This window comes from Oreochromis aureus, linkage group 13, assembly GCF_013358895.1.
Source record: "Oreochromis aureus strain Israel breed Guangdong linkage group 13, ZZ_aureus, whole genome shotgun sequence".
Taxonomy (NCBI): domain Eukaryota; kingdom Metazoa; phylum Chordata; class Actinopteri; order Cichliformes; family Cichlidae; genus Oreochromis; species Oreochromis aureus.
The window spans coordinates 4,162,904-4,189,798 of record NC_052954.1 but is presented as its reverse complement, the minus strand read 5'-3'; the positions used below and the strand labels follow the sequence as shown (position 1 = coordinate 4,189,798).

General features: G+C 40.8%; 1 protein-coding gene across 1 annotated transcript in view; it reads right to left on the bottom strand.

Annotated features, from left to right (window-relative positions):
* LOC116318747 (sodium/potassium/calcium exchanger 3-like) overlaps positions 1–26,531 on the bottom strand; it is a 193,150-nt gene extending 166,619 nt beyond the window's left edge. The window contains exon 1 of the mRNA XM_039622074.1: positions 23,202–26,531. Coding sequence (XP_039478008.1) covers positions 23,202–23,301 — 100 coding nt within the window. The 5' untranslated portion in view covers positions 23,302–26,531. The remainder of the gene's footprint in view (positions 1–23,201) is intronic.
* Positions 26,532–26,895: the final 364 nt, after the last annotated feature.

The window sequence follows — 26,895 nt, the reverse complement described above, 5'->3', positions numbered from 1 at the left end:
CTCCACCACCAAACAACTCAGTTATTTTTTCCACATCGACCAGCATCATCGGCCCATATAAACGAAAAATAAGTCCAGCTAAGACACAGACCCTTGCCGAGCGATCGGGCGATTAAACAAATTTTAGCCACCTCACTATCAGCCAAGCCTGGGTGGTTTTTCACGAAGGCGCTAGCTAGCTAAGCTAGCGGCGCTAGCTAACTAACCGACTATCAGCAACACTTAAGAGAATTGTCGCTAATATGGGATGTCTTGATAAAACAAGCAGATATTTGAAGTTTACACACCTACATTCTCGCCTGAAAATATCTTAAAAGTGTATTTTGTGACCTAGAAACACGAATAAAAGACATATAAAGCGAAGTGGTGTCCGCCATTGTTTGACTCGGTAGAGGCATGCTATGAATTGTGGGATATGTAGTTTTCACCAAGCATGGCACCCTTTAGGCCGTACTACTCCCGGTATACCACTAGAGAGAGCCAACACACCACAAATGAAGTCTGTTTCTATGGTGCCAAAAGCAGAATCTTTCTCAGGAGCCTAGAAATTGGCCTAAATTTGCACTAAAATCTAAATATTTCAAAAAGTATAAAAGTTATAAACACCAAAAGTCACACCATACTAGCCCAGCTCCAGCCGCACAAAATGATGTAACATATGTACCCCTATTGTCAAAACTGTTTGGCAGAGGAGCGCGGAAAATTTTCACTAAAATATTAATATTTAAAAACTATAATAGTCATAAACACCAAAAGTCATAGCACACCATTCCAGATCCAGCCGCACAAAATGAGGTAACATATATGAAGCTTTTCTCAAAACTGCGGGCGTGATACGTGCGAAATTTAGGCGGAAGATGGAGAATAATAATAATAATAACTAGAAAGCGAAAATTTCAGAAGAAATTTTATGTGTGCCTATGCCGCTGCTAATCACTGTAGTTGCCATTCATACGGCTACAGAGAGCAAAACTCAGAAGAGCAGCCATTCTCCACCATGAACTATGGTAAAACAAACACCGCTCACGCTTCACAGATGACAGCTTACAGTTTTGTGTAAAGATGAAGTTACTTCATTACAGCGCGATTTGCAGACGCTGTGCACACAGGTTCATGAGCAGAAGTCCCATTGTACCACGGCAGACCCGACAATGTTTGCATGAACACGCTTTGAAGCATTACATTATGGACCACTTTTCACACATGCATTCACTTTTTGTTTTTTGTTATTTTTACACAGTGTTCTGAATGATGAACAATGGTCTACAGCCAATCTTGTGTATTATTATACAAACTTTGGTTGTGAGATTCAGATAACTATTTAATAAAAGCTAAATATTTTATATGAGAGTAAGAAAGAAAAGTATATCTTTATGTCCACCTTTCTCTGTTAATGCCCTACCTGGCCCCTGGCAAAAGCTTTGCTAGATCCGCCCCTGCACAGTTACCAGCTGTCAGCTACACAAAAAAGGAGCTTGGTGTTTACAGGGAGTGCAGAATTATTAGGCAAATCAGTATTTTGTCCACATCATCCTCTTCATGCATGTTATCTTACTCCAAGCTGTATAGGCTCGAAAGCCTACTACCAATTAAGCATATTAGGTGATGTGCATCTCTGTAATGAGAAGGGTGTGGTCTAATGACATCAACACCCTATATCAGGTGTGCATAATTATTAGGCAACCTCCTTTCCTTTGGCAAAATGGGTCAAAAGAAGGACTTGACAGGCTCAGAAAAGTCAAAAATAGTGAGATATCTTGCAGAGGGATGCAGCAGTCTTAAAATTGCAAAGCTTCTGAAGCGTGATCATCGAACAATCAAGCGTTTCATTCAAAATAGTCAACAGGGTCGCAAGAAGCGTGTGGAAAAACCAAGGCGCAAAATAACTGCCCATGAACTGAGAAAAGTCAAGCGTGCAGCTGCCAAGATGCCATTTGCCACCAGTTTGGCCATATTTCAGAGCTGCAACATCACTGGAGTGCCCAAAAGCACAAGGTGTGCAATACTCAGAGACACGGCCAAGGTAAGAAAGGCTGAAAGACGACCACCACTGAACAAGACACACAAGCTGAAACGTCAAGACTGGGCCAAGAAATATCTCAAGACTGATTTTTCTAAGGTTTTATGGACTGATGAAATGAGAGTGAGTCTTGATGGGCCAGATGGATGGGCCCGTGGCTGGATTGGTAAAGGGCAGAGAGCTCCAGTCCCACTCAGACGCCAGCAAGGTGGAGGTGGAGTACTGGTTTGGGCTGGTATCATCAAAGATGAGCTTGTGGGGCCTTTTCGGGTTGAGGATGGAGTCAAGCTCAACTCCCAGTCCTACTGCCAGTTTCTGGAAGACACCTTCTTCAAGCAGTGGTACAGGAAGAAGTCTGCATCCTTCAAGAAAAACATGATTTTCATGCAGGACAATGCTCCATCACACGCGTCCAAGTACTCCACAGCGTGGCTGGCAAGAAAGGGTATAAAAGAAGAAAAACTAATGACATGGCCTCCTTGTTTACCTGATCTGAACCCCATTGAGAACCTGTGGTCCATCATCAAATGTGAGATTTACAAGGAGGGAAAACAGTACACCTCTCTGAACAGTGTCTGGGAGGCTGTGGTTGCTGCTGCACGCAATGTTGATGGTGAACAGATCAAAACACTGACAGAATCCATGGATGGCAGGCTTTTGAGCGTCCTTGCAAAGAAAGGTGGCTATATTGGTCGCTGATTTGTTTTTGTTTTGTTTTGAATGTCAGAAATGTATATTTGTGAATGTGGAGATGTTATATTGGTTTCACTGGTAAAATAAATAATTGAAATGGGTATATATTTGTTTTTTGTTAAGTTGCCTAATAATTATGCACAGTAATAGTCACCTGCACACACAGATATCCCCCAAATAGCTAAAACTATAAACTATTTCCAAAAACATTCAGCTTTGATATTAATGAGTTTTTGGGTTCATTGAGAACATGGTTGTTGTTCAATAATAAAATTATTCCTCAAAAATACAACTTGCCTAATAATTCTGCACTCCTGTATGAGAGTAAGAAAGAAAAGTATATCTTTGTGTCCACCTTTCTCTGTTAATGCCCTACCTGGCCCCTGGCAAAAGCTTTGCTAGATCCGCCCCTGCACAGTTACCAGCTGTCAGCTACACAAAAAAGGAGCTTGGTGTTTGTCTCTCAGAAACAGTTCATAACTTCCTTCAACTCATTCATGTCACCTAAGGGTAAACCTGTTTCTCCATCACCAGTTCAGCTCTGATGATTCAGTAAGGATATCTGGTTTGGAACAGCCGTTTTTACAGCTGTGGCTGCAGCAAACATCAGCTGATACTAGAAATTAAAAGCAAATGAATTCTAACAACAGCTGATCAAGCTTAAACGTGCTGCTGTTGTTTAGCGCGATAAACAAACAAGAGAGAAAAGCCGATCATTGATCAGTTTCATGACTGAAGTTTCAACAGGCGAGAGAATGACAGGGAGGCTTCAGTAACGACAGAATAAATCGTAATATTTTCTCTGAATGTGGCACGATTCCGTTTGTACGGCAACTCTACGAACTAACCATTATGAATAAAATAAAGTCCAACGTCAGTAACTTAGCGCGCACACAGCAGCTGTATATAACTCCCGTCGTGCTAGCTAGCACGCAGTACGATTGTAAAAAGTCAGCACAACGAAAATAAACTACACCTAAACTCTGTTTATATCTGACCCAAATAGAGTGCAGTTCATAACTTCTTACCTGAAATTCAGTTCACCTCACGCTCCTGCCTTCGCTTTCCCTGATCCATGATTCTAACAACAGCTGATCAAGCTTAAACGTGCTGCTGCTGTTTAGCGCGATAAACAAACAAGAGAGAAAAGCCGATCATTGATCAGTTTCATGACTGAAGTTTGAACAGGCGAGAGAATGACAGGGAGGCTGTCATAAAGTTCAACATCAGTAACTTAGCGCGCACACAGCTGTATAGAAACTCCATCGTGCTAGCTACCACGCAGTACGAGTTATTATAACTGATTGTAAAAAGTCAGCACAACGAAAATAAACTACACCTAAACTCGGTTTATATCTGACCCAAATAGAGTGCAGGTCATAACTTCTTACCTGAAATTCAGTTCACCTCACGCTCCGACCGGCAGCCGCCTGCTTCTCCTGCCTTCGGTTTCCCTGATCCACGATCTACCACCGGTCGATCGGCGGTCGCCGCGCCGCCTCGTTCCCGCATGTTCTTTCTGACACACACGGTGGATAGCTGCCCTCGGTTGTAGCTCCGCGTCAGCGACTACCAAACAACTCAGTTATTTTTTTCCACATCGACCAGCATCTGGACAATCCACCGCCTTTCACTGTTTGTACCGTTACTAAAAAAAAACCCCTCATCGGCTCATAAAACCGAAAAATAAGTCCAGCTATGACCCTGAGTCAAAAAGACAGCCAGCTCGGGTTAGCTAGCTACCTGTCTAGCTCTTTGCAGGCACCGAAAACATCAGAGCTAATATGGGATGTCTTGGTAACACGAGCAGATATTTGAAGTTTACATCTGGCCAATCCACCACCTTTCACTGTTTATACCGTTACTAAAATGAATAAATAAATAAATCATCGGTCCATATAAACGAAAAATAAGTCCAGCTAAAACACATACTGTCGGCGAGCGACCGGGTGCTGACACGAGTTTCACCCGCCTCAATATAAGCCAAGCCTGGGTGCTTTTTCACGAAAGGGTCGCTAGCAGTGCTAGCTAACTATGCTAGCGGCGCTAGCTAGCTAGCCGACTATCAGCAACACATAAGAGAACTGCTGCTAAATAAACTACACCTAAACTCGGTTTATATCTGACCCAAATAGAGTGCAGGTCATAACTTCTTACCTGAAATTCAGTTCACCTCACGCTCCTGCCTTCGCTTTCCCTGATCCACGATTGACCTCCACGTTAGCAAACACCGGTCGATCGGCGGTCGCGGCATGTCCTTTCTGTCATACACGTGGATAGCTGCCCACTGTTGTAGCTCCCGTTATAGCACCACCAAACAACTCAGTTATTTTGTCCACATCCAGCTGTAACTCCGATTCTGTGCGAGCATTTGCGAGAGACCGGGAGGTGAAACGACAGAGAGAGTCCCTCGCTATCCATTTGCAGCCAAGTCGCGGCAGCTAGCTAGGTAGCCGGCTAGCTGTCAGGCAGGACCAACGTCGTCAGAGCACTGTCGCTAAATATGGGATGTCTTGATAAAACAAGCAGATATTTGAAGTTTACACACCTACATTCTCGCCTGAAAATATCTTAAAAGTTTATTTTGTGACCTAGAAACACGAATAAAAGACATATAAAAGCGAAGTGGTGGCCGCCATTGTTCACTCTGTAGAGGCGTGCTATGAATTGTGGGATATGGAGTTTTCAACACAAGGATAAATCTTTTCGGCTGTACTACTCCCGGTATACCACTAGAGAGAGCCAAGACACCACAAATGAAGTCTGTTTATTTGGCGCCAAAAGATGAATTGGCCTAAATTTGTACTAAAATATTAATATTTAAAAAATATAAAAGTCATAAACACCAAAAGTCACAACATAATAGTCCAGCTCAGGCGCACAAAATGATCTAACATATGTAATCCTAATGTCAAAACTGTTTGGCAGAGGAGCGCGGAAAATTTTCACTAAAATATTAATATTTAAAAACTATAAAATTCATAAACACCAAAAGTCATAGCACACCATTCCAGATCCGGCCGCACAAAATGAGGTAACATATATGAAGCTTGTCTCAAAACTGCGGGCGTGATACGCGTGTAAATTTAGGCGGAAGATGGAGAATAATAATAATAATAATAAGAATAATAAATCCGACGAATAGTAATATGTGTGCCTCTTTCCATAGGCACACATAATAAGAATAATAAATCCGACGAATAGTAATATGTGTGCCTCTTGGCATAGGCACACATAATAATAATAATAATAAGAAGAAGAATAATAAATCCGACGAATAGTAATATGTGTGCCTCTTGGCATAGGCACACATAATAATAAATCCGACGAATAGTAATATGTGTGCCTCTTGGCATAGGCACACATAATTAATGGTTTTATAAATGACTTTATGAGTCTCTCACTTGTTTCTCTAGTCTTACTGCATGGAAAAGCATGGAATCACACCTAAACATCCGTATTAAATGAAGCCGTATTTCAGAAAAACGGATTTAAAACAAAGCAAAATTATTATTATTTTAATTTAAATATACTTTATATTAAATATACAGCCAGACAGAGAAACACATATTTTCTCACATATTACTGATCAACACTGCTGTTTGTTAAATCAGATGTCAAATTTAAATGCATAACAACAAATATATGCACAACTGCTATATACTATATTGGTTATGAATGACACATTTCCTTTGTACGGGTTACTGTTTACTGAGCGACTCTGTCTAACTCCTGCTTTGTTTCCATACATCTGAGTAACAAAAGCGTCAGTTGACCAAATTATTCTGATTATGATAAAACATGGCACAGATGACGAGTGCATCACCAGGACTTCCTTAATGTAAGAAAAATGTCAGCATCTTTTGCTAAAGCTGGAGGAAAAGAAGAGAGCTGGCTTAAGTCCAGATTTTAGACTTGTTTTTGCCACCTCATCAGACACATGCTGGGGATCAAGGCAGAAAACGATCAAGAGCTTGCTGGAGCAGGAGGGAGCAGTCGCAGAGGTTCTGTCCCTATATGGATTAAGATGGAGGTCTTAGAAGCAGCCAAGAACTGTTTCAAATGGTTTTGAAAAGGTGTGAGCTACACTTTTTCAACATTGACAGTTTTCGAAACCTTTACTTTGAATTACTGCTATGCAAGGGTGTAGATTTGGTTTTGGCATTGGTGGGGACGGATGATTCAACCACTGAACCCTGCCCTGTTTCTTTTTTTTTCCCTTTTTGTCTTTGCTTCTTGATAACAAAAGGAGAAATATACTTGCCTACATATGCTATTCTACATGCTTTTAAACCGTTTAAAATCACAATTCATAGTTTTATATGTGAATTGTTATAATGTTAAATTACTATTAAACAAATGACTAAGTATTTTAGACTTTAGTTTACTTCAGCCATATTCCATATAAATCAGGTACTAGGGCTGCACGATTTTGCATAAAATGAGAATCACAATTTTTTTGCTTAGAATTGAGATCACGATTCTCTCACGATTTTCTTTTCCAGCATAAATATTTATTGCACTTATTAACTGCACATCAACTTCGTAACAGTTGAGACTGAACATAAAAACAATAAATGAACATAAAAACAAATGTCTCACATTTTGTCGTTGCCGCAAAATGTTGTACTGCTTGTAATTCCGTCTCCAACGTTGCTCGACACTGCGTGTATAGAGCAGGTAGTGCAACATTTGAAAAATAGTTGCAGGACGGCACTGTGTAGCGTTTGTCTAGGGCAGGGGTCGGCAACCGTTGGCACGCGAAGGGTTAACTGATGGCACGCACGACCATAGCTGGACTGGACATCGGGCATACCGGGCATTTGCTCGGTGGCCGATGATTTTTTTTATTTTTTTTTTTGTTTTGGGTGGTGGATTGGCCAGACGCTGGTCGGTCTGTAAAAATAACTCAGTTGTTTGGTGTTGGCCATGGCAGAGCTTCCACAGATTCAGTAAAATTAACAAGTGGTGGAGGCCAGCAGGTGGATGAGGGAAGGGGAGGCAGGAGGAGGACAGACCCGAGGCAGCCGCCGGTCGGAGCGTCAGGTGAACTAAACTTCAGGTAAGAAGTTATGACCTGCAGTCTATCTGGGTCAGATATAAACCAAGTTTAGGTGCAGTTTATTTTCGTTGTGCTGACTTTTTACAGTCAGTAGCAATAAGTCGTACTGCGTGCTAGCTAGCATGACGGAATTTATATACTGCTGGGCGGGTGCTATGATTTTATTGATAGTGAACTTTATTTTATTCATAAGGTTAGTTAGTAGAGTTGCCAACCGTCCCGTACAAATGGAATTGTCCCGCATTCAGAGAAATTATTACGCGTTTCGTGTTGAGCTGAGAAGGAACACAGTTTGTCCCGTACTTCAGCTAGGATGGAAAAAGACACAAAGCTGGAGTTATTCTGTGTCTTTGCTGCACAGTTGCATCTTCTTCTCCTCTCATTCTCTCCCCTCTCTCTCCTGTTGCTACTTCAGTCATGAAACTGATCAATGATCAGCTGATCGGCTTTTCTCTCTTGCTTGTTTATCGCCCACTTTGCGCCAGAAAGAGGAAACCGCCGGATGTCGCACTAAACAACAGCAGCACGTTTAAGCTTGGTCAGCAGTTGTTAGAATGTATTTAATATTAATTTCTAGTATCAGCTGAGGTTTTCTGGAGCCACAGCTGTAAAAGCTGCCGGTCATGATATGGGTTTGTATATCTGGTGAGAGGGAAACATGAAGATGAAACCAGGAGATGTCCTTACTGAATCATCAGAGCTGAACAGGTGATAGAGAAACAGGTTTACCTTTTAGGTGACATGAATGAGTTGAAGGGAAGTTATGAACTGTTTCTGAGAGACAAATAACACCAGGATCCTTTTCTATGTAGCTGACAGCTGGTAACTGTGCAGGGGCGGGTCTAGCAAAGTTTTGCCAGGGGGGCCAGGTAGGGCATTAACAGGGAAAGGGGGGCACAAAGAAATACTTTCTTATTCTCATTTAAAATGTCTGGCTGTTATTAAATAATTATCTGAAGCTTACAACCAAAGTTTTTATCTGACGAAAATGAATAGAAATCATACATTTACCAACAAGACAGTGTACATCACTGTCACAACAGCGTTTGTTTTCATTCAAAGGCTTTATGGCTTTAATATCTGGGGGGCCGGTCTTTAGTCAAAATGCATCCATAGACTCGAGACACAATGCATTTTGGGACTTTCAGGTGTATGGACCAATGTTTTATTTTCTGATCAAACCAGAAATCTTTAATGAGCAGCTAGATTTGTCTCGCATTAACTGGCTGAGTTAATGCCAGTTAATGCGACATCGAAGCAGCTAGAATCCACAGCTGTGCATGTTCATGGAGCTTGCATTTTCACCTGCTGGACATCACTACCTGACAAGTTTAACTGTCTTCAGAACATTGCAGAGGCCTTATTGACAGTATTTGGCTCTACATATCTGTGTGAGCAGATTTTCTCTCACATGAGTGTCCTCAGGTAGCTGTCTGAATCTTGGACACTCGGAGACCTGTGTCTCTGAGTGGGAGACCAGAGATCACATTGACATGTGTATCTTCTGTATTAACAAACATGCCATACTGGCCCAGTTTATTTTTCTTATCATTGTTGTGAGGAGACGATAAATAGCATTTGTATTTTCTGTTGTACAGTTCATTTGCTGTTATGGAGTTCTTGTTATGAATAAAAAGTGTCTTTTTTTTGTTTCAAAATAGCTGATAACTATTCGCTGATAGCTGCCAACATTTGCAAACAAATATACTTCTATAAAGTGGTTCTATATAATGTGTAACTGTTCATATAGAGCGTTATTAAATTTATTGCTAATGCAATCATATGGCACTCTGACTTCTGAGGAAATTTTAAATGGCACTCGCCATCAGAAAGGTTGCCTACCCCTGCTGTACACTATGCCGGCCACTTGGTTATGGCGCTCCATGTATGCCTTGCCTGCTAGCATCTTGCACCCTGCTGTTATGTGCTGGATTGTCTCTGGGGCATCTTTACACAGCCTGCACCTGGGGTCTTGCCTGGTGTGATAGACCCCAGCCTCTATGGATCTTGTACTCAGAGCTTGTTCTTGTGCTGCCATGATTAGTGCCTCTGTGCTGTCTTTCAGTCCAGCTTTGTCCAGCCACTGGTAGGATTTCTGGATATCAGCCACCTCCTCTATCTGCCGGTGGTACATACCGTGCAGGGGCCTGTCCTTCCATGATGGTTCCTCGCCTTCCTCCTCTTTCTTGGGTTTCTGCTGCCTGAGGTATTCACTGAGCACGCTGTCAGTTGGGGCCATCTTCGTGATGTATTCGTGGATGTTTCTTGTCTCATCCTGGACTGTGGTGCTGACACTCACCAGTCCCCGGCCCCTTCCTTCCGCTTATATATATATATATATATATATATATATATATATATATATATATATATATATATATATATATATATATATATATACAAAAAAACTTGAATTTTACAATGTTTATTTATCGAATAAAATAAGTTAAATGTCACCGTTATTAGAAACAGAAACAGGCTGGGGGTGTCCAAATTCAGAGGCTGCGTCCACCTGAGGACCAGGTGTTGTGACAAAAAGTGATTGTCTGCCAAAAACTGATTGCTTGTATTTAAACTGCTATAAATAACTTGTTGGTCTATAATATGTGAAACATATGTCAAATATATCCCTCATGAATGATATCAAGTCATCTTGAGCAACAAACAACATTCCTGTAACAAGGTAGAAGCCGCAATCAGTTTTTGGCAGTGACTTTTATGTATCCTTTATTTATGCAGTTAAAAAAAAATTCTTGTTTACTTTAAATATGTCTCTCTTAAGAGTAATCTGGCCAAGAGGACAGCTGAAATTGCAACAAATGCAAAAATAGTTCTGTAAACATATTTTAAGTGGACAAAAGGGAGCTGATTGATTATAATAAGTACAATAACACAGTTACAAAGATACTTGAGAAACAGGTAATTTTTTAATTTTATACATAACCCCTTTGTAATACCTGTTCACAGAAGTCTATTTAGCATCATACGTAACGATATTACACATAAAAAGCACACGGAAACATTGGAAATCACTTTTTGGCACAACACCGGCTCATATATTTGAAGTTTACACAGCTACATTCTCGCCTGAAAATATGTTTAAAGTTTATTTTGCGACCCAGAAAGAGTAATAAGAGTAAGATTAAAACTAATTAGCTGCAGTAGTAGTAGCCATTGTTGGAAACTGGAATTGGCTGAGCCAATCTGGGATATGCTTTTTCAATTTTGTTGTCCGGGTGGAAAATCGGGAGAAATTGGGGAGAATGGTGGCTCCGGGAGATTTTCGGGAGGGGCACTGAAATTCGGGATTCTCCCGGAAAATCGGGAGGGTTGGCATGTATGACCTAGCATAGCCTGTAACGTTATTATGACGGACACATTTTATGAGTGAACTTGACTTTAAGGTTTCTTTGAAAAATACTTTCTTATATCCAGGTTCTTCCTTTTTGCTGCCATCCTCCTCTCCTCCTTGCAGGTCCTCGCAGCGCAGTAGTGATGTTCGATTCGTGAACGAATCGTTCAATACTCGAGAATCACTTTACTGACTCGTGAATCATGATTCACAAGCGCAACTGACTCACTGACTCATCCCTTTTGCTGTTAGCAAACTAATTCCATTAGTAGAAATAAATCTAGCTTATAATTAAAATTGTGGGGAAAGAAACAACAGCCAGTTTCTTAACAAAAACATTTCTGCTCTGAACTGGAAGAAAAAACCCTGAGTAGAAGCTCACATCAAGACAATAGCTCCTTGGTTCACAGTAGCATGGCTCAGCTAACATGCTAACAGCACATTTGAGTTACTCACCCCCTCCCTTCCTGTGCTGAATCATAGCGCGAATCACTCAGGACCAGTGTTGGGACTAACGCGTTATTAAGTAACGCGTTACAGTAACTACGTTATTATTGTGGTAACGAGCATGGTAACTAGTTATTATGCCAAAACCAGGAACGCGTTACTCGTTACTGGGATTTAGATAGGCTCGTTATTCATTACTTCGTGTGGTGGCTATCGCGGAGCTTCCACAGATTCAGTAACATTAGCAAGTGGTGGAGGCCAGCAGGTGGATGAAGGAAAAGGGAGGCAAGAGGAGAGACCCGAAGCGGCCGCCCGTCCGAGTGTCAGGTGAACTGAACTTCAGGTAAGAAGTTATGACCTGCAGTCTATCTGGGTCAGATATAAACCAAGTTTATGTGGAGTTTATTTTCGTTATGCTGACTTTTGGGTACTGGGTACTAGCTAGCATGACGAAGTTTCTATACAGCTGGGTGGGTGCTATGTTACTGATGTTGAACTTTATTTTGTTCATACGGTTAATTATTAGAGTTGCCAACCTCCTGTAAAAAACAGAATCGTCTCGCATTCAGAGAAAATATTACGCATTTCGTATTGAGGTGAAAAGGAACACAGTTTGTCCCGTAATTCAGCTGGAATGAGAAAGACACAAAGCTGGAGTTATTCTGTGTTTACACTGCAGCTGCCTCTTCTCCTCTCGTTCTCCCCCCTCCCTCTCCTGTTTCTACTTCAATTATGAAACTGATAAATGATCAGCTGCTTTTCTCTCTTGTTTATTTATCGCCCACTTTGCGCCAGAAAGAGGAAACCAGCGGATGATGCGCTAAACAACAGCAGCACGTTTAAGCTTGATCAGCTGTTGTTAGAATTTATTTAATATTAATTTCTAGTATCAGCTGATGTTTGCTGGAGCCACAGCTGTAAAAGCTGCTGGTCATGATATTGGTTTGGATATGTGGTGAGAGGGAAACATGAAGATGAAACCAGGAGATGTCCTTACTGAATCATCAGAGCTGAACAGGTGATGGAGAAACATGTTTACCTGTTAGGGTCAACACACCTAAATCACATGATTAGTTCATTACCAGGACTCTGGAGAACATCAGGACATGTTGAAGAGCTAATTTAGCCATTTAAATCAGCTGTGTTGGACACGTAAAACCTGCAGGGACACCGGCCCTCGGGGCCTGGAATTGCCCACCCCTGATGTAGGGCATTAACAGGGAAAGTGGGGCACAAGGAAATACCTTTCTTTCTTATTCTCATTTAAAATGTCTAGCTTTTAAAAAAATAATTATCTGAGTCTTACAACAAACAATTGATAGATTGATACATATATACCATCAGAACAGTGTACATCACTGTCACAACAGTGTTTATTTTCATTCAAAGGCTTTATGATTTTTCCTATAATGGTGGGCCGGTCTCTAGTCAAAATCCCAGTCCAGCCCTGTATGCAGCTCATCTGCAGTCTGGTGTTGCCTACATCTTCCTATTCAGAAGGCAGAATTTCCGAGTTCTGAGTACAATCGAAAGCATCACGACTGCAGTTTTTGTGTTGGATGTAAAAAGCAGGCTAGAATCATGGCGGCGGTCAACGATGGTCCAGGCGTGGGATTTCTCTCGTGGAAATGTGCACATTATTTTTCCTTTCTATTGGTAGGTGGCACAGTGCACACTGTGGCAAGTAAGCAAGCTAGAAGACTGGCACTCTTGCTGGGTATCCAGTTACGGAAGCAACACATTAACAAGAGAATTCTGAATAAAACCAAAGTTACTTTCCCTAGTAACTAGTTACTCTGAAAGTAACGAGTAACTTGAAGTAACTGAGTTACTTTTGATAGAAGTAACTAGTAATGTAACTGTCAGGAGTTTTCCTGTCTGAGCGTCTTTATTCTGACCTGAGTTGCAATACAGGAAAACTCCTGACATTTCTTGGTCCTTCGAGCCGGATGGGACACAGCACTTTTGTGTGACCCCACAGGAAAGCCTCATCGAGTCCTGCCGTCGTGAGAAGCCCACGCTGAAGTCTGTCGACAGCTCCTGTCCAGGTACAGGATAAAGTCCAGAGACGTGAATTCGGGTTCTGGCCAGCGTTCTTATAAGTGGTCCACGGCGGTGGGGGTCGATGAGGCAGACCTGAGAGACCGGCAGTGAATCAGCAACCAGGTGAATATTAACACTCAGACACGTAAAACATCTAGGCTCGGCTCGCCCAGAGGGGTTGGTAGCATACATACGTACACGTTAAAAAAAAAGAAAAAAAGAAAAAAGAAATGTCAGGAGTTTTCCTGTATTGCAACTCAGGTCAGAATAAAGACGCTCACACAGGTTAACGTGTACACGGGTGAGCCTGAGGGAGACTCGCACCCTGCAGTAAAAAGAAAGAGTCTTTATTCAGAGAGCACATACAGGAAGAGAGAAAATAGAACTGCAGGCTTCCTGTGTAACTTCCCCATTTAGGAGTCTGCAGAGAGTGTGACTTCCCCATTTAAGCTGAAAGAGCAAACACATTTAGATAATGAAACGCACTTTTAAGCATAACATAATAAAAATCCCAAAATCCTAAAAAATCTCTTAACAGTAACTAAGTTACTAATTTAAAGTAACTTACCCAACACTGCTCAGGACTCACTAACCCCCTCCCTCCTGTGCTGAATTGTAGCATCAGTGGCGGTCCTAGCCTGTTTGGTGCCCTGGGCGAACACTCCCTCTGCCCCCCACACACACACACACACACCACACACACATATGAAGACAGAGAGAGAGTATGCATCATAATTCGTCATACAATGACAACAGGACAAATCAACAATTGACACTGACCAGGGTTTTAATAGTTTTGCAATTTTCATTAGTTTTTATTTTTATTTCGTTTTGACTTCAGATTTTCAATTTTATATTAGTTTTAATTAGTTTTTACCAATTGTTTGATAGTTTAGTTTAGTTTTTATTTTTTTGAAAATCCTTAGTTTCAGTTTAGTTTTGATTAGTTTCAGTTATAGTTTTAGTTGTGTTTGCAATAATTAAGTGTAACAAAATCCCAGTTTCATCATATCAGTCATTCTCTTCTGCTTATCCTTGGGTATGTTGCTATTCCAGCTACCATACCCTGCACCCTGGACAGGTCGCCTGTCTGTCGCAGGGCTAACATGCAGAGACAGACAACTCACATTCCCACCTATGGGTTCTTTAAATAAATAAATAAAGGCAGATGAACAACCGTTGATACCAGGCAACTATAAAATGTATATCTTGGCCCCAATGAGACTGTTAACTCTTGCAGCACCGGGTGTTAAGGCAATTGACTCACACAGTTAGGTAGATATCCCAGTCCTGTTGTCTCGGGATGCATCACGCTGCCTTGCCTGGTGTTAGCTTCTGTTTCTGGGGATGAGGGTTGGGCGTGCTCCCTTACCTTCTCCAGGTAAGCTAGGTTAGCCTTCTTGTGTGAGCTTTTCAAGTGCACTTTAAGGTTTGTGGGATTTCTTTCCCTTTAGAAATGTCCCTCATAATTTGTCTCGTTCCACTACAAGACACTTGCTTTATCCAAAACACAGTCATATTCAAAGTAATCCCAAATTGGACTCTGACGCTTTCTCCCGACTTTTGTTGACATGATGCTACGGCGTGGGACGGAGCGGCAACACAGACGACCCGACTGAGGTACTTGCCACCTGCTGGCATAATAAGGCACAGCAAGAACATAACCTGGAAAATACACTTCATTCTCACCCTAGACTAACGTATGACACATACACATAAACGAAAACTAAACACATTTTCTCTATAAATTCAGTTAATTTTAGTTAGTTTTGTGAACGGTCATTTCAGTTTTAGTTAGTTTTCCTTTTATTGCAAAGTCTCGTTTTTATTTTTATTTCCGTTAACGAAAATGTTTTTTATTCGTTATTTCGTTAGTTTTCGTTAACGATAATAACCTTGACACTGACTAATTAATATTATATTATTGTATATATTGTTTGGAGTTTAGTCTGTTACTGTTACTATTTTTACCATTTTTTGGGGGGAGGAACTATGACCCACAGGGATTAATAAAGTATTCTGATTCTTAATGTTTTAGGATACATGACCTGCCATTATCCAATGACATATCTGCTTACCTGTATCTTTTGCTCGTTTCTCCTTCTAGGAGCCATAATTAAATGTATTGAATTTTAATGATAACTGGGTTTTCATTTGTTTGGTTGATATGGTGATGTGTAACGGGAGTCACGTGGGTGCTAGCGGCGACATTAAGAGGGCGTTGTGAGTCTGTCTTTCACTGGTTTGATTTTGACAGAGCAGGGCTGGGTAGCCTTAGTTTTTGTTGACCGCAGCCAACGAGTTTCCCCTTGTTGCATTAGAGCCTGTGATGTTTTAAGAGTTTGAATCGCGAGCCGATCACATTGCTCTGTAAACTTTTCAAGCACTTATAAGCACTAATAAACAAGCAAACAATTCCACCTCTCGCATTATTGCGTAAAGTTGACAGCGCGTCAGGCAAATAGGCAGGCTCAATCCCCTGGCCTCTAGCGACTGCGGAAGTCGCTACACTCCTCCTCTTCTTTCTCTTTTTTTAAACTTTAAAAACGGGTTGTGTGTGAGACTTTAAATCAACAAAATATAAAATATACATTTTAAATTATTATTGATCCCTTTACCCCTAGTCCTAAAGTGTATATTAATGTTTTTACTTTTAACTATTTATTGTTCGTTTACTTGCACTGTTTTAACTGGAGCCTCGTCGTCTCGTCTCTCTATGTACCGGACTTTATGTAGCGGAGATGACAATCAAGTTTACTTTGACTTCAGCAGCGAGCAGGCGCACCGAGAGCTCTCTCGCTCACTTTTCATGTATAGAAAAACATCGGTGCAAATTATAAGTCTGGATCATAATGTCTGGTGTTTTCGTGTTGTTGGTTTGTTTTTATTTTGTTTTATCTTGCGAGTTGGTTATTAGACGCTGCTCCAGCCAGCCAGAGAATCCCCCGCCACCCCGCCCTCTCCTCCCTGTGCTGCAAGTAGCAGGCGCACCCTGCAAACGGAGGGCTCCCTTACTCCCAGCAAATGGGCGATAGAAAACCGATCGGTGCCTATGCCATCCCCAATATGCGCTGGCATGATGTCGGGGCAGCATTTGTTTTGTTTTTTTGCCGATGCCCGTGATGCCGCCCCGGGCAACCGCCCGTGCCGCCCGTATCTAAAACCGCTACTGCGTAGCATAAGTGAATCACTCAGGACTCACTAACCCCCTCCCTCCTGGCTCACAGCTCAAACGAGTTGAACGAATCACTGACTCAATCACCCCCTCCCTCCTGGCTCACAGCTTCTTCTTCTTCTTCTTGGTTGGCAACCAATGTTAAGGCACATTACCGTCCCCTGGCTCACAGCTCAGTGGACATTTAGATGAGAAAATATATATTTGACACATTTGAGGAAATTACTAATAAAATAAAATAAAAATGAATAAATGTTCCCTTTAGAATTTTTTTTGCTCTTTTTTGCTCTATAAAATAGCTGTTTTCTTTTACAATCATTCATCTTAGCAGTAGGTAGAGCTGGGCGATAAAACGATAACTTTTTCTCGATAGAAAAATTAAACTATTGCGATAGACCTCATCTCTCTTGTCCTCTTAAAAAAAAAAAAGAACAGCCAATCCAAATTAAGTAGCGCAGAGCCGAACCAATCACAGCCGCAGCGTCACGTCACGTGACTTGTTACGTGCACAGCACAAGCGCCAAGGCGCACATGTGTGTTTGTTTTGCAGCCGTGCAGCCCGGGTAATGAAGGAAATGAGTTTGCCGACTAGAGAAAAATCAACCAAGAGCGTGAGCGAAGGTTACCAAAAAAAACAGATGATGGTTCCAATGCCGGAGAGCTTGTTGAACGGAAGGGCCACATAAGTTCCGTAGTGTGAAGGTATTTCGCTATTTCAAGTCTGACAAAAAAAAAGAGTAGCGCCGCACTGTAAATTGTGCCGAAAGCAAGTCTGGAAATACAATAAAGCGATGCATGCTCAGTCTCTGACTGAAAGCGCTAATTAAATCATTCGGCTTTTGTCAGACTAAAGTCACTGTTAAAACTGTTTGAAAAGCTAAGCTATACAACAAGGAGAGATTGAGAATTTCCTTTTAGTTCTCAGTTTATTTGATATTGACAAAAGTTAGTCAATTTTGTCTGTTCTTCTGTAAAACGACCTAAAATTTATTTTTATAATTAATATTTTGTTTCTAAGTGGAATTGACAATTTAGTAGTCTGTTTTGTTTGTTCTATTTTGAAACTTAAACGCTTTAGCGGCTGCCTTTTGTGTAGTTTGCAATATTTGCCTTTATTTATCTGAAACTGAAGTCTCATGTTCCTTAAGTACATCTACCCTGTTGAACTTATTATGGGAAATAAATATTTTAATTAAAACAAGCTGCTAATTATTTCAGATTTTACTTGTGAACAACGGCACATTTAAATCTTACAAATATAGTTATTTGGCTTATATCGTGATATATATCGTTATCGCCTGAAATGAAAAAAACATATCGTGATATGAAAAAATCTTATATCGCCCAGCTCTAGCAGTAGGATTTACATTAAAAGAGAAACAAATTAAGTTTGAGTGAAAATATAAATTTTTGCACTCTCTGGTCAACTGACTCAGTGACTCAAATGACTCAAGAAACCCAATTCACTTTGGTGAGTGACTCATTAAAACTCGATTCAGTAAAAAGAATTGAATTTACCATCACTACAGCGCAGGCTTGCCGCTGCTAAAACTAAACAGAGCTCCCTGAAAGGCATAGCCAATCACATTGGCCATATTTGTCACATGAGGTAAGATTCCAGTAGAGAACGTAATTTAACTCTTTCTGCACCGCTGGGCGAATGAGACGTTGACAGATTTTTTTTTTTTTCTTTCTAACGGGTTTGTTTTTCTTTACTCGAAGAGATCAAATTATTGGTGGGGACAATTCAATAATCGCTGGATATTGGTGGGGACATGTCCCTTCCGTCAATGCCAAATCTACGCCCTTGCTGCAATGTATGCTGCCCAGTCAGCTAGCGACTTGTTGGACATGATGTCATTTCTGGTTTAGATTCAAATACATTTTAAGTGAAAAAAAAAACATTGAAATACAGAAACAACGCTGACTCATCTGTGCCCATGTCCCCAAGGCCAAGAACCAACAACTAAGAACTAAGCTTCAACAAAGGAGAGCATAACCTCAACTGACACAAAGGGAGGCAATGGGAAATTAATTTTCAAGCTACTTAAAGTTAGTTAATGTAGAAAGTCATACAGATCCTCTCAAATGGTAGAAGAAACATATCTTTCCAACTCTGGGCCACCTAGCAAAAAATACATCTACACCCTTCTAAAAGTAGGGGAGCTAGTAACCTGTCACACATTCTACCTGAAGAGGCGAATGTTGATAGACTAGCTTTTGCTTATCAAAATTTTCCAAGTGCTTTTTTTTTTACGTAGAAAGGGATTGTAAGAAACTGTAATGCTCAAAGATTGTGAAATCATTTTAAAACTGAGGGTTCTTCAACTTTACTCTCGGTATAAAATGTTCAACAAGGATTTGAGCTATCCTGCCAAAAACAAAGGAAATCAGATGCTCGAGATAAAGAATCATTGATGCTCACAAAGCAGGAGATGGAGCTATCACAGTGTTTCAAGTGTCAAGAACTGGAGTGAGAAGTATCATCAAGAAATTCAAAGACAGTACAGATAAAGAAAAATTAACTCTGAAAAGAACTAGTAAGAGATGTGTGTAACAAAGCAAGAAAATTTCCACTTCTGCAGAAGAGACACCTTTAAACCAGACTGAAGTATGCTAAGGACAACCTGGAGTAAGATTACGCATAGTGGAAGTGTGTGAGAAAGCTGGGAGAGGCAAACAACCCAAAGAAAACTGTCTCCACAGTGAAACACGGTGGTGTGAGTAATAAAACATATCTTGGTCTCGGTGAAAAACTACCTCCGGATGAAAGGTTATTGACAAAAGCACAAAGCCCTGACTTGGCTGACTTGAAAATCTGTGGAGTGAACTGAAGACCAAAGTTCAGGTCAGAAGACTATTTAACCAGGAAGATGTTAAAAGACTTGCTAAAGCAGAATGGACTGGAATTGCTCAGGAGACGTGTCAGACTTGTTCCCTATTAGCATCAGTGTGGCTAATATTTGAATTTGAAGCCTGGCAGTTCTTGGTTTTGTTTGTTCCATGATAAGCAGTGTGCGTGTGGAGTGTGGTCTATCCATCGTCTGATCTGCCTTATCAGTTTCACTTTAGCCCATTTTTCTCTCTATCATGTGCAAAGTAAAATGAAAATAGGATATTTGGAAAAGCTGTGTTAAAAAGTCTGTTGCTCTTTTTAACAGCACTTTGGAAATACTTCAAAATGTTCACAGGCTGGCTAATAATTCTATCCTTGTCGTTACGTTGGCTACATTTACATCTCCCACAAACAGTGTCACTTTTAGCTAGATCGAGCAGAGAAGTTAAATAGATGGTCACCTGAGGGAGCCACAGAGACTCCAGCTGGACTAAGAAGCAAAAGCAGTAAACCTTTTACTGGGAATTTTACTGTCAAGTGTTCAAGCGCCATTGTTGTGTATCTATAGCAGGCTTTACAAGTGAACGGAAGTAAAAATAGAATGGTATTTCCCCCAAAACTGTGAACTGCTGTGAGCAACAAGAATTCGGATTTTTATCCCAGCGGAACTCATTACAGCACATACTCACAAACAGTACATCACCAGTGCTCACTGACAAAATAGCTCATCTCAACGTAATGAATCCACTGCTTCTGGCAATATTAAACAACAAGAGGTAATCTTCTTAAATTCAAGATCCTGTTTCGTTTTGAATCTAATCTTGTATAAAGTTTAACAAATCTAATTAAGCTCCTTGCAAAGATGTGCCACTGGGTTTGAGAAGAATAATGTGCAGTTGCTCCACATTAGAGAAAACGTTCCTCTAAATGGATATGTGCATGCACGTGTTGCCACATCAGCTGCATGCACAGAGATGCACGTGCATGTGTCGTCTCAGCGAGTGCGTGTCTCTGTGCTGCGTTTCTGCAGCGCGTGACGACTACGCTCTATCCCTCGCAATTGAACTGATGATTGTATCTGTGAAGGAGGAGGGAAAAAAGCGCAGAGAGAAAAGAAAAACAAAGAAGAAGCAGGAGACAGCGAGCGCTCTGGGGGAACGACAGAGAACTAAACAGATGATCAAGGCGCAACAGAGAGACAGAAGTGGGGGAGTGAAGCGTAAGGAGCACATTGTGAAGGCCCCCATTAGCGCAAAAAAGCAGGAATAATCCCTATTAAGGTAATTAGAGTTTCAGGAGACAAAGTGTAATTAAACAGAAACAGGCTAGAAATTATGTAGTGCCTATATATAACTTGTCCATATGAATCCAATCAGACCGAGTAACGTCTTTGCATCCCAAAAATGCAGGACGGAGTGCATTTACATGTGTGCATTAGATGGGGGCTGTGTGTTTACAATGAGATCAAGAGAATGCTTGGCAGGACGTTAGCCTTGTAAAGCCACAGGATTCCACATGAAAAACACACACACTCCACGCCACAGGGAAAACACACAAAGATGTCCTGCTCCATCTCCCACCCACCCACCCACCCACCACACACACACACACACACACACACACACACACACACACACACACACACACACACACACACACACACACACACACACAGACAAGCCTACAGAGAAAATAAACATAAGGCATGAGAGAGATTGGTGCACACTGAGGAAGAGACTCACACACAAATACACACTGATGCTGCCAGCATTCACTCTGAAGGAGAGCAGAGAGGATTTCTACCTGGAAGAGGTTTGTGTTCTTTGCGTGTTTGTGTGTGTTGAAAGGTAAAAGGAAGGATGTAGGCGGTATGGGGTTTTTCTCAGGTATTAAAAGAGTAAAGCATAGTGGAAGACAAAGAGAGCCAATAACAACAACTGAGATATAATTGAAAATAACAGTCCTAAAACTAGGAATTATTTTCATTATGATGGAACCCCACTAGGTTCAGCTGAGAAAAAAGATCTGTGTGACAATTTCATAAACTAGTGCTCTCTATGCACTCTATGTGTCAGCTGAGTTGAGCCCTGCTCAGTCATTGCAAAAACAGGATAGCAATCACATTGCAAACTGAAAAAAAAATCCTTAGTTGCTTTGTAATAACATTGCATGTTTTTTTTGCATTCAGTGACCAACTGCAAGTAGTTGAGGTGACCACATGACCCAGAGGTCGAGAATGCAACAACCTCAACTTTCGATGGTAAGGTGACCGCCTGGTTCATCTGCAGGGAGGTAACCTGTCTCCATACAAATGCTCAATCACTCTCACACAGACTGCCTGAGAGAGACTGATGGCAAATAATTGCCATCTGTAGTGTAAGCGCAAACAGACTGCCAAGATGTTGATATCAATGTGAGTCAATCTGGGACAATGAGAGCAGTTCATCTGCAACATGTTTTTTTGCAATAAGGGACATGACACAACTGTTTTCCAACAGGCTGCATTCTAGTTAACTTGTTTAACTGTTTGAAATCTAAAATGTTTTGCCTGTCAGTGTATGCAGTTAATGACGATGACTGTTTAATGTGAATGTCTATATATGTAGTTATACGTTGTCATATTATCACGAACTGTCTGACCCCATCTTACTGCTGTTTTATGGTCATCATGACTAACCAAAATGAAGATGCAATTGCTCTAATTTGCTCTGATTTGGTTCCTGTTTTCACAACAATAGTTTCAAAGGGAACAAGTTGCAATAATTTTTGTCGTATCAACTGCTGCTTTTCCTGTTGCGACTGTGACATTGTGCTGCAGTACTGTATGTAGTGTATGTTGTACAACAAATCAATATAATGACAACCAAACTTGATGTGATAAAGCTAGCAATGCCAGATACATGTTGCACAGCTTATATAAATTGCAGATTTCTGGCTATCTGCTTGCTATGTTACATAAAATGAGATCTGTTAGGCAAGTTAGTATGATGGACCATGTTAGCTAACATTTCCATCCAGACATGATTTTTCTAGTTACGACATTCACAAGTAAGATACGCCTAGTCAGCTGTATGACCAGCGAAAGGACAGGTCAGACCCTACTGTTGGGTCAATTATTGGATGAAAAAAACACAAATGACAGGAAAACTTTCACAAACTTATCAACTATGTGTAAATGCCCTAAAATGCTGTAGCATAACTACCTTTAACCCCTTTTCAGCAGAACCAAGAAAGAATCTGATGGGGTGAACCTGTAGCCAAGTGGATAGGGCATAGCACATATTGCCAGAGGAGTGGCATCTCCTCTGGCACAATCTCTAGTACAGTGTTGCATGACATTCACCTACTCACTCTTCCACATTTCTTGCTTCTCTCTCAACTGTCCCTGAACACAAAAAGGCAGTAATGCCCAAAACCTGAGTTCCTTAGTCTCTACCTCATCACAGTTGATGCACACTAGGCTTGGGTACTATAGAAGTAAGCACCACTTAACATCCGCTTGCTCTAATAAAAGCTTTTCAGAAAACTCCCACACTGACACTTGCAAGTGAGACACCTTTGAATTACTCTCACCTGGTTCAGTGCAGTTCTTCTCAGGCTCAGAGTACAGCTTGGAGTGGTTGTCTTCCTGTAGAAGGTGACGACTTTCCCATCTTGCCTCCTCCACAACCATGGAGCTGGAAACATGATATCCTAAGTGAAAGAAAAAAAGACCGACAAAAGACAAACAGATATTTGAATGTTAAGGAAGGTTTCATGAAGAACAGACTCACTACAAACCAACCATCAGACAAATCATTAGTGGCACTTCCAACCCAAGGGACAAAGTTAAGTGAAATAAGTGAATGCATGATTATGCATTCAGCAAAAGTTTTATGTAACAAAACATTTTCAGACATACTTTTTCTATATTTTTGTCTGCTTTTAAAAAAATATATATTAAAAAATAACCAGCTCATACACAAACAGAATAATGGCTGTAATGCACAAGCTCTTAGTTCCACAGTCAATTGACATTTCTGAATAACTTCCCTCTCCCCACAGAACAAAAGGCAGATGAGACATGCATCTTGTGTAACCATGTTCCTGCGGGAGCATTAAGCGTGGCGGCACACTGAGTGCCGCAAGGCCAATCTTTCCAGCTCCGTCATCTGGGTTACAGTAACCTCAAGCACTCCACCTCTGACCCATCTCCTCTCCCACCATGCAACAGACCCAACTTAGGTGCACAGTACACTGGGTTTCTATAAATAGCACTGTGCTCAACTATATTTATCAAAATGCAAACAACCAAAATGTTTTGCAGCCATGTTGCAGGAAAGGATGAAGCAGAGAAAGGCAGTGATATGGAATAGCAGGCTTTGCAGCTGCAGTAAAATGGCAGTTCTTTGGTGGATGTGGGCCTTTAGGAATATGTTTAACTAACCAAAAATGTAGTTCTCTGTGCAGCAAAGCCAGTTTCACCTGAATTCCTACAAAATCAAAAGCAATAAGTAGATTTTGTGAAATTATGTAAAATTGACATAAAAACAGAACACAATGATTTTTCTAATCTCTCGAACCCATATTTTACATAGAAAACATATCAAACGTGTAAGCTGAGACGTTCATATTTCATGAAAAATATTAACTCATTTTGAATTTGAGGGCAGAAACATTTGAAAAAAAAGTTGGGACAGGGTAACAAAAGGCTGGAAAAGCAAGAGGCACTAAAATGAAACATTTTACGTTACTAGGTTCATTGGTAACAGATCAATAACATGGTATTTTTTTTCAATAGTTCATATAATATCTACCTTGGAGGTAAATATTGTGTAAACATAAATCACCATGAATCTATCTAAAATCTATCATCTGTGATATTATTATGTACTATTATAATGTATTATTCATCTCCCTTAAATAAACAGGCAGCCTTAAAGTATAATATATTCATATACAAAAACACATATAAATTTGTCTACTGTCTCAGTGGCTGATAGTGCCCCACAGGCCTCAATGTGAGCTTGAAGCCATTATAATGTTTAAGTTGTTTAACGATAAACAGATTTTGAATGAAAGCCAGGGAACTTCTGTAGCACAAAACAGTGGCTAGTCTTTGTGCCCATATGGATCAGTCATATTACCATTATTTCCTCCTAAGGTGCTGCAAAGGCACCAAGTTAATACTTGAAAAAACTGCAGCAATACACATAATTATAAACAATATTCTATTTACTTGGTGACTTTTAGCTTTCAATCAGGAAGCCTTATATTGGCTAGTTAAGCATCAGGCTAATGTTTAAAGCTTTCACTTGAGAGAAGTAACTTGCATTACTGCTACTGCTATGTAATCTTAGCTAAGTTCACAGGATGAAAGCAAATGCTCTGTTCCACCTGGGTTCTGTGGGAATAGTGCATGCTGACCTCAAACCTGGAAACATAATGGTTGTGAACCGCCATGAGTCTCCCGTCAAAGTCAAACGAATAGACTTTGGCCTCGCATGTCCTGCTTCTGCAGTGATTACTGGTGGCTGTGTGGGGACGATTGGTTATTATGCACCTGAGGTTATGCTTGGCACTCCATATGATGAAGCAATTGACATGTGGTCTCTGGGGCTGGTAGCTGTGGAGCTTGCTACAGGGGTGCCTCTCTATCCTGGGGAAGATGATTATGATGTTTTGAAATTCATAACAGAAACCCAGGGTCAGCTACCAGATCATCTTCTAGATTCTGGCTTGTAGACTGATGACTTTTTAATCGAAGATAACTACAACGAACAGCGCTGGACATTTAAGACAAAAGAACAATTTCAATACGAGACAGATTATCAATCCAAGGAAACTCGATATATAAAACTTAAGCGTCTCGATGACCTCGAACAACTACTGAAGGTTAGCCAAGGACCTGAAAACGGCCAACCATTATTTGTCAGGCTAACCAAACAGATGTTGGCCTTGGATTCAAATCAGCGCATAACACTCTTGGAGGTTCTGAAGCATCCCTTTTTCGACCCTCGCTTCTCTAGGAGACCACCCCTGCACTGACATGAATAGCACAGGGAGACAAAACCTTGTGCTTTCTTAGCAATCGTCTGATTGTTGGGGTGACCAAAACTCTAGGGAAGCTAGCAATTCTTGTAAAAAAAAGCCCCCCAAAAATAACAACAACAAAAACAACCAATGATTATGGTCTTAAACTTGGGCACAGTTTGGCTTAAAATTCATTAACTAATCTCTCAATATTCAAAGCGGAGCAGCTTACCATCACATCAGTCCTTCAATCAGACCTACAACAAATGTTAAAGATGAATTTGAAACTAACTGGAAATAAACTGGATATTAATGAAATAAACCTGCTTTAAGTATCAACTAATTGTTGTTTGTAATTCTTTATAGATATATAAATATAGTGCTACCCTTCAGCCCCCTAGTAGACATACCTATGTTATAAATATGAAAATCCTCCGATTTTCAGAAAAGTTGACTTCTGGCCTTGAACTCAAGGTCACTAAGATTTAAACTTAACAGAGATTTACAATAGATGCAACCATGGTATTGATTTGAAAATTCTATGTTGCCTCGTTCTTGAGTTATTGCTTTCACAAACTCAGGTGTCTACAGCACCCAAACTCAAAAGATTTAATTTTTTTTTTGTTTTTTCATGAAGATTATAATGCACAAATAACAAACATGGCAGTCTAAGGAGCTTGGAAAGAAAAGCGTCTGGACTTCTTTAAGTTGCTTGAAGACGTTTCACCTCTCATCCGAGAAGCTTCTTCCGTTCTAGGGTCAAATGGTGGAGAGTCCCAGATTTAAGCCCTGTGGGAGTAACCCACTGAGAGGGACAATGGACACCCTAATGATCCTCTACCTAATCACATGAGCCAAGGTGTGAAAATGGGTGTAGGTCACAATCAGCCAAGGTTTCGGGTGAGCTCATTGTGAAACCTAGCCCCAATCTATCATGTGATTTCCTGAGGTCAGATGGCCGAGGATGTGAGTGGGCGTTAAGGCGTCTGGGGAGGGATCTCAAAACTGGTTTATAGGTGGCAGGCAGTTGGTGTCGTAAGCCACCCGCTCTGTTCAAAGATGGTCGCTCACAGTGGACATAAATGGCTTCTTTTACTCCTCTTTCAAACCATCTGTCCTCTCTGTCCAAAATGTGAACATTGGCATCCTCGAAAGAGTGACCTTTGTCCTTTAGATGCAGATGGACCACCGAGTCTTGTCCCGTGCCATACATTTGTGAAGTGGCTGTTTGGTCTCTCCAATGTAGAGGTCTGGG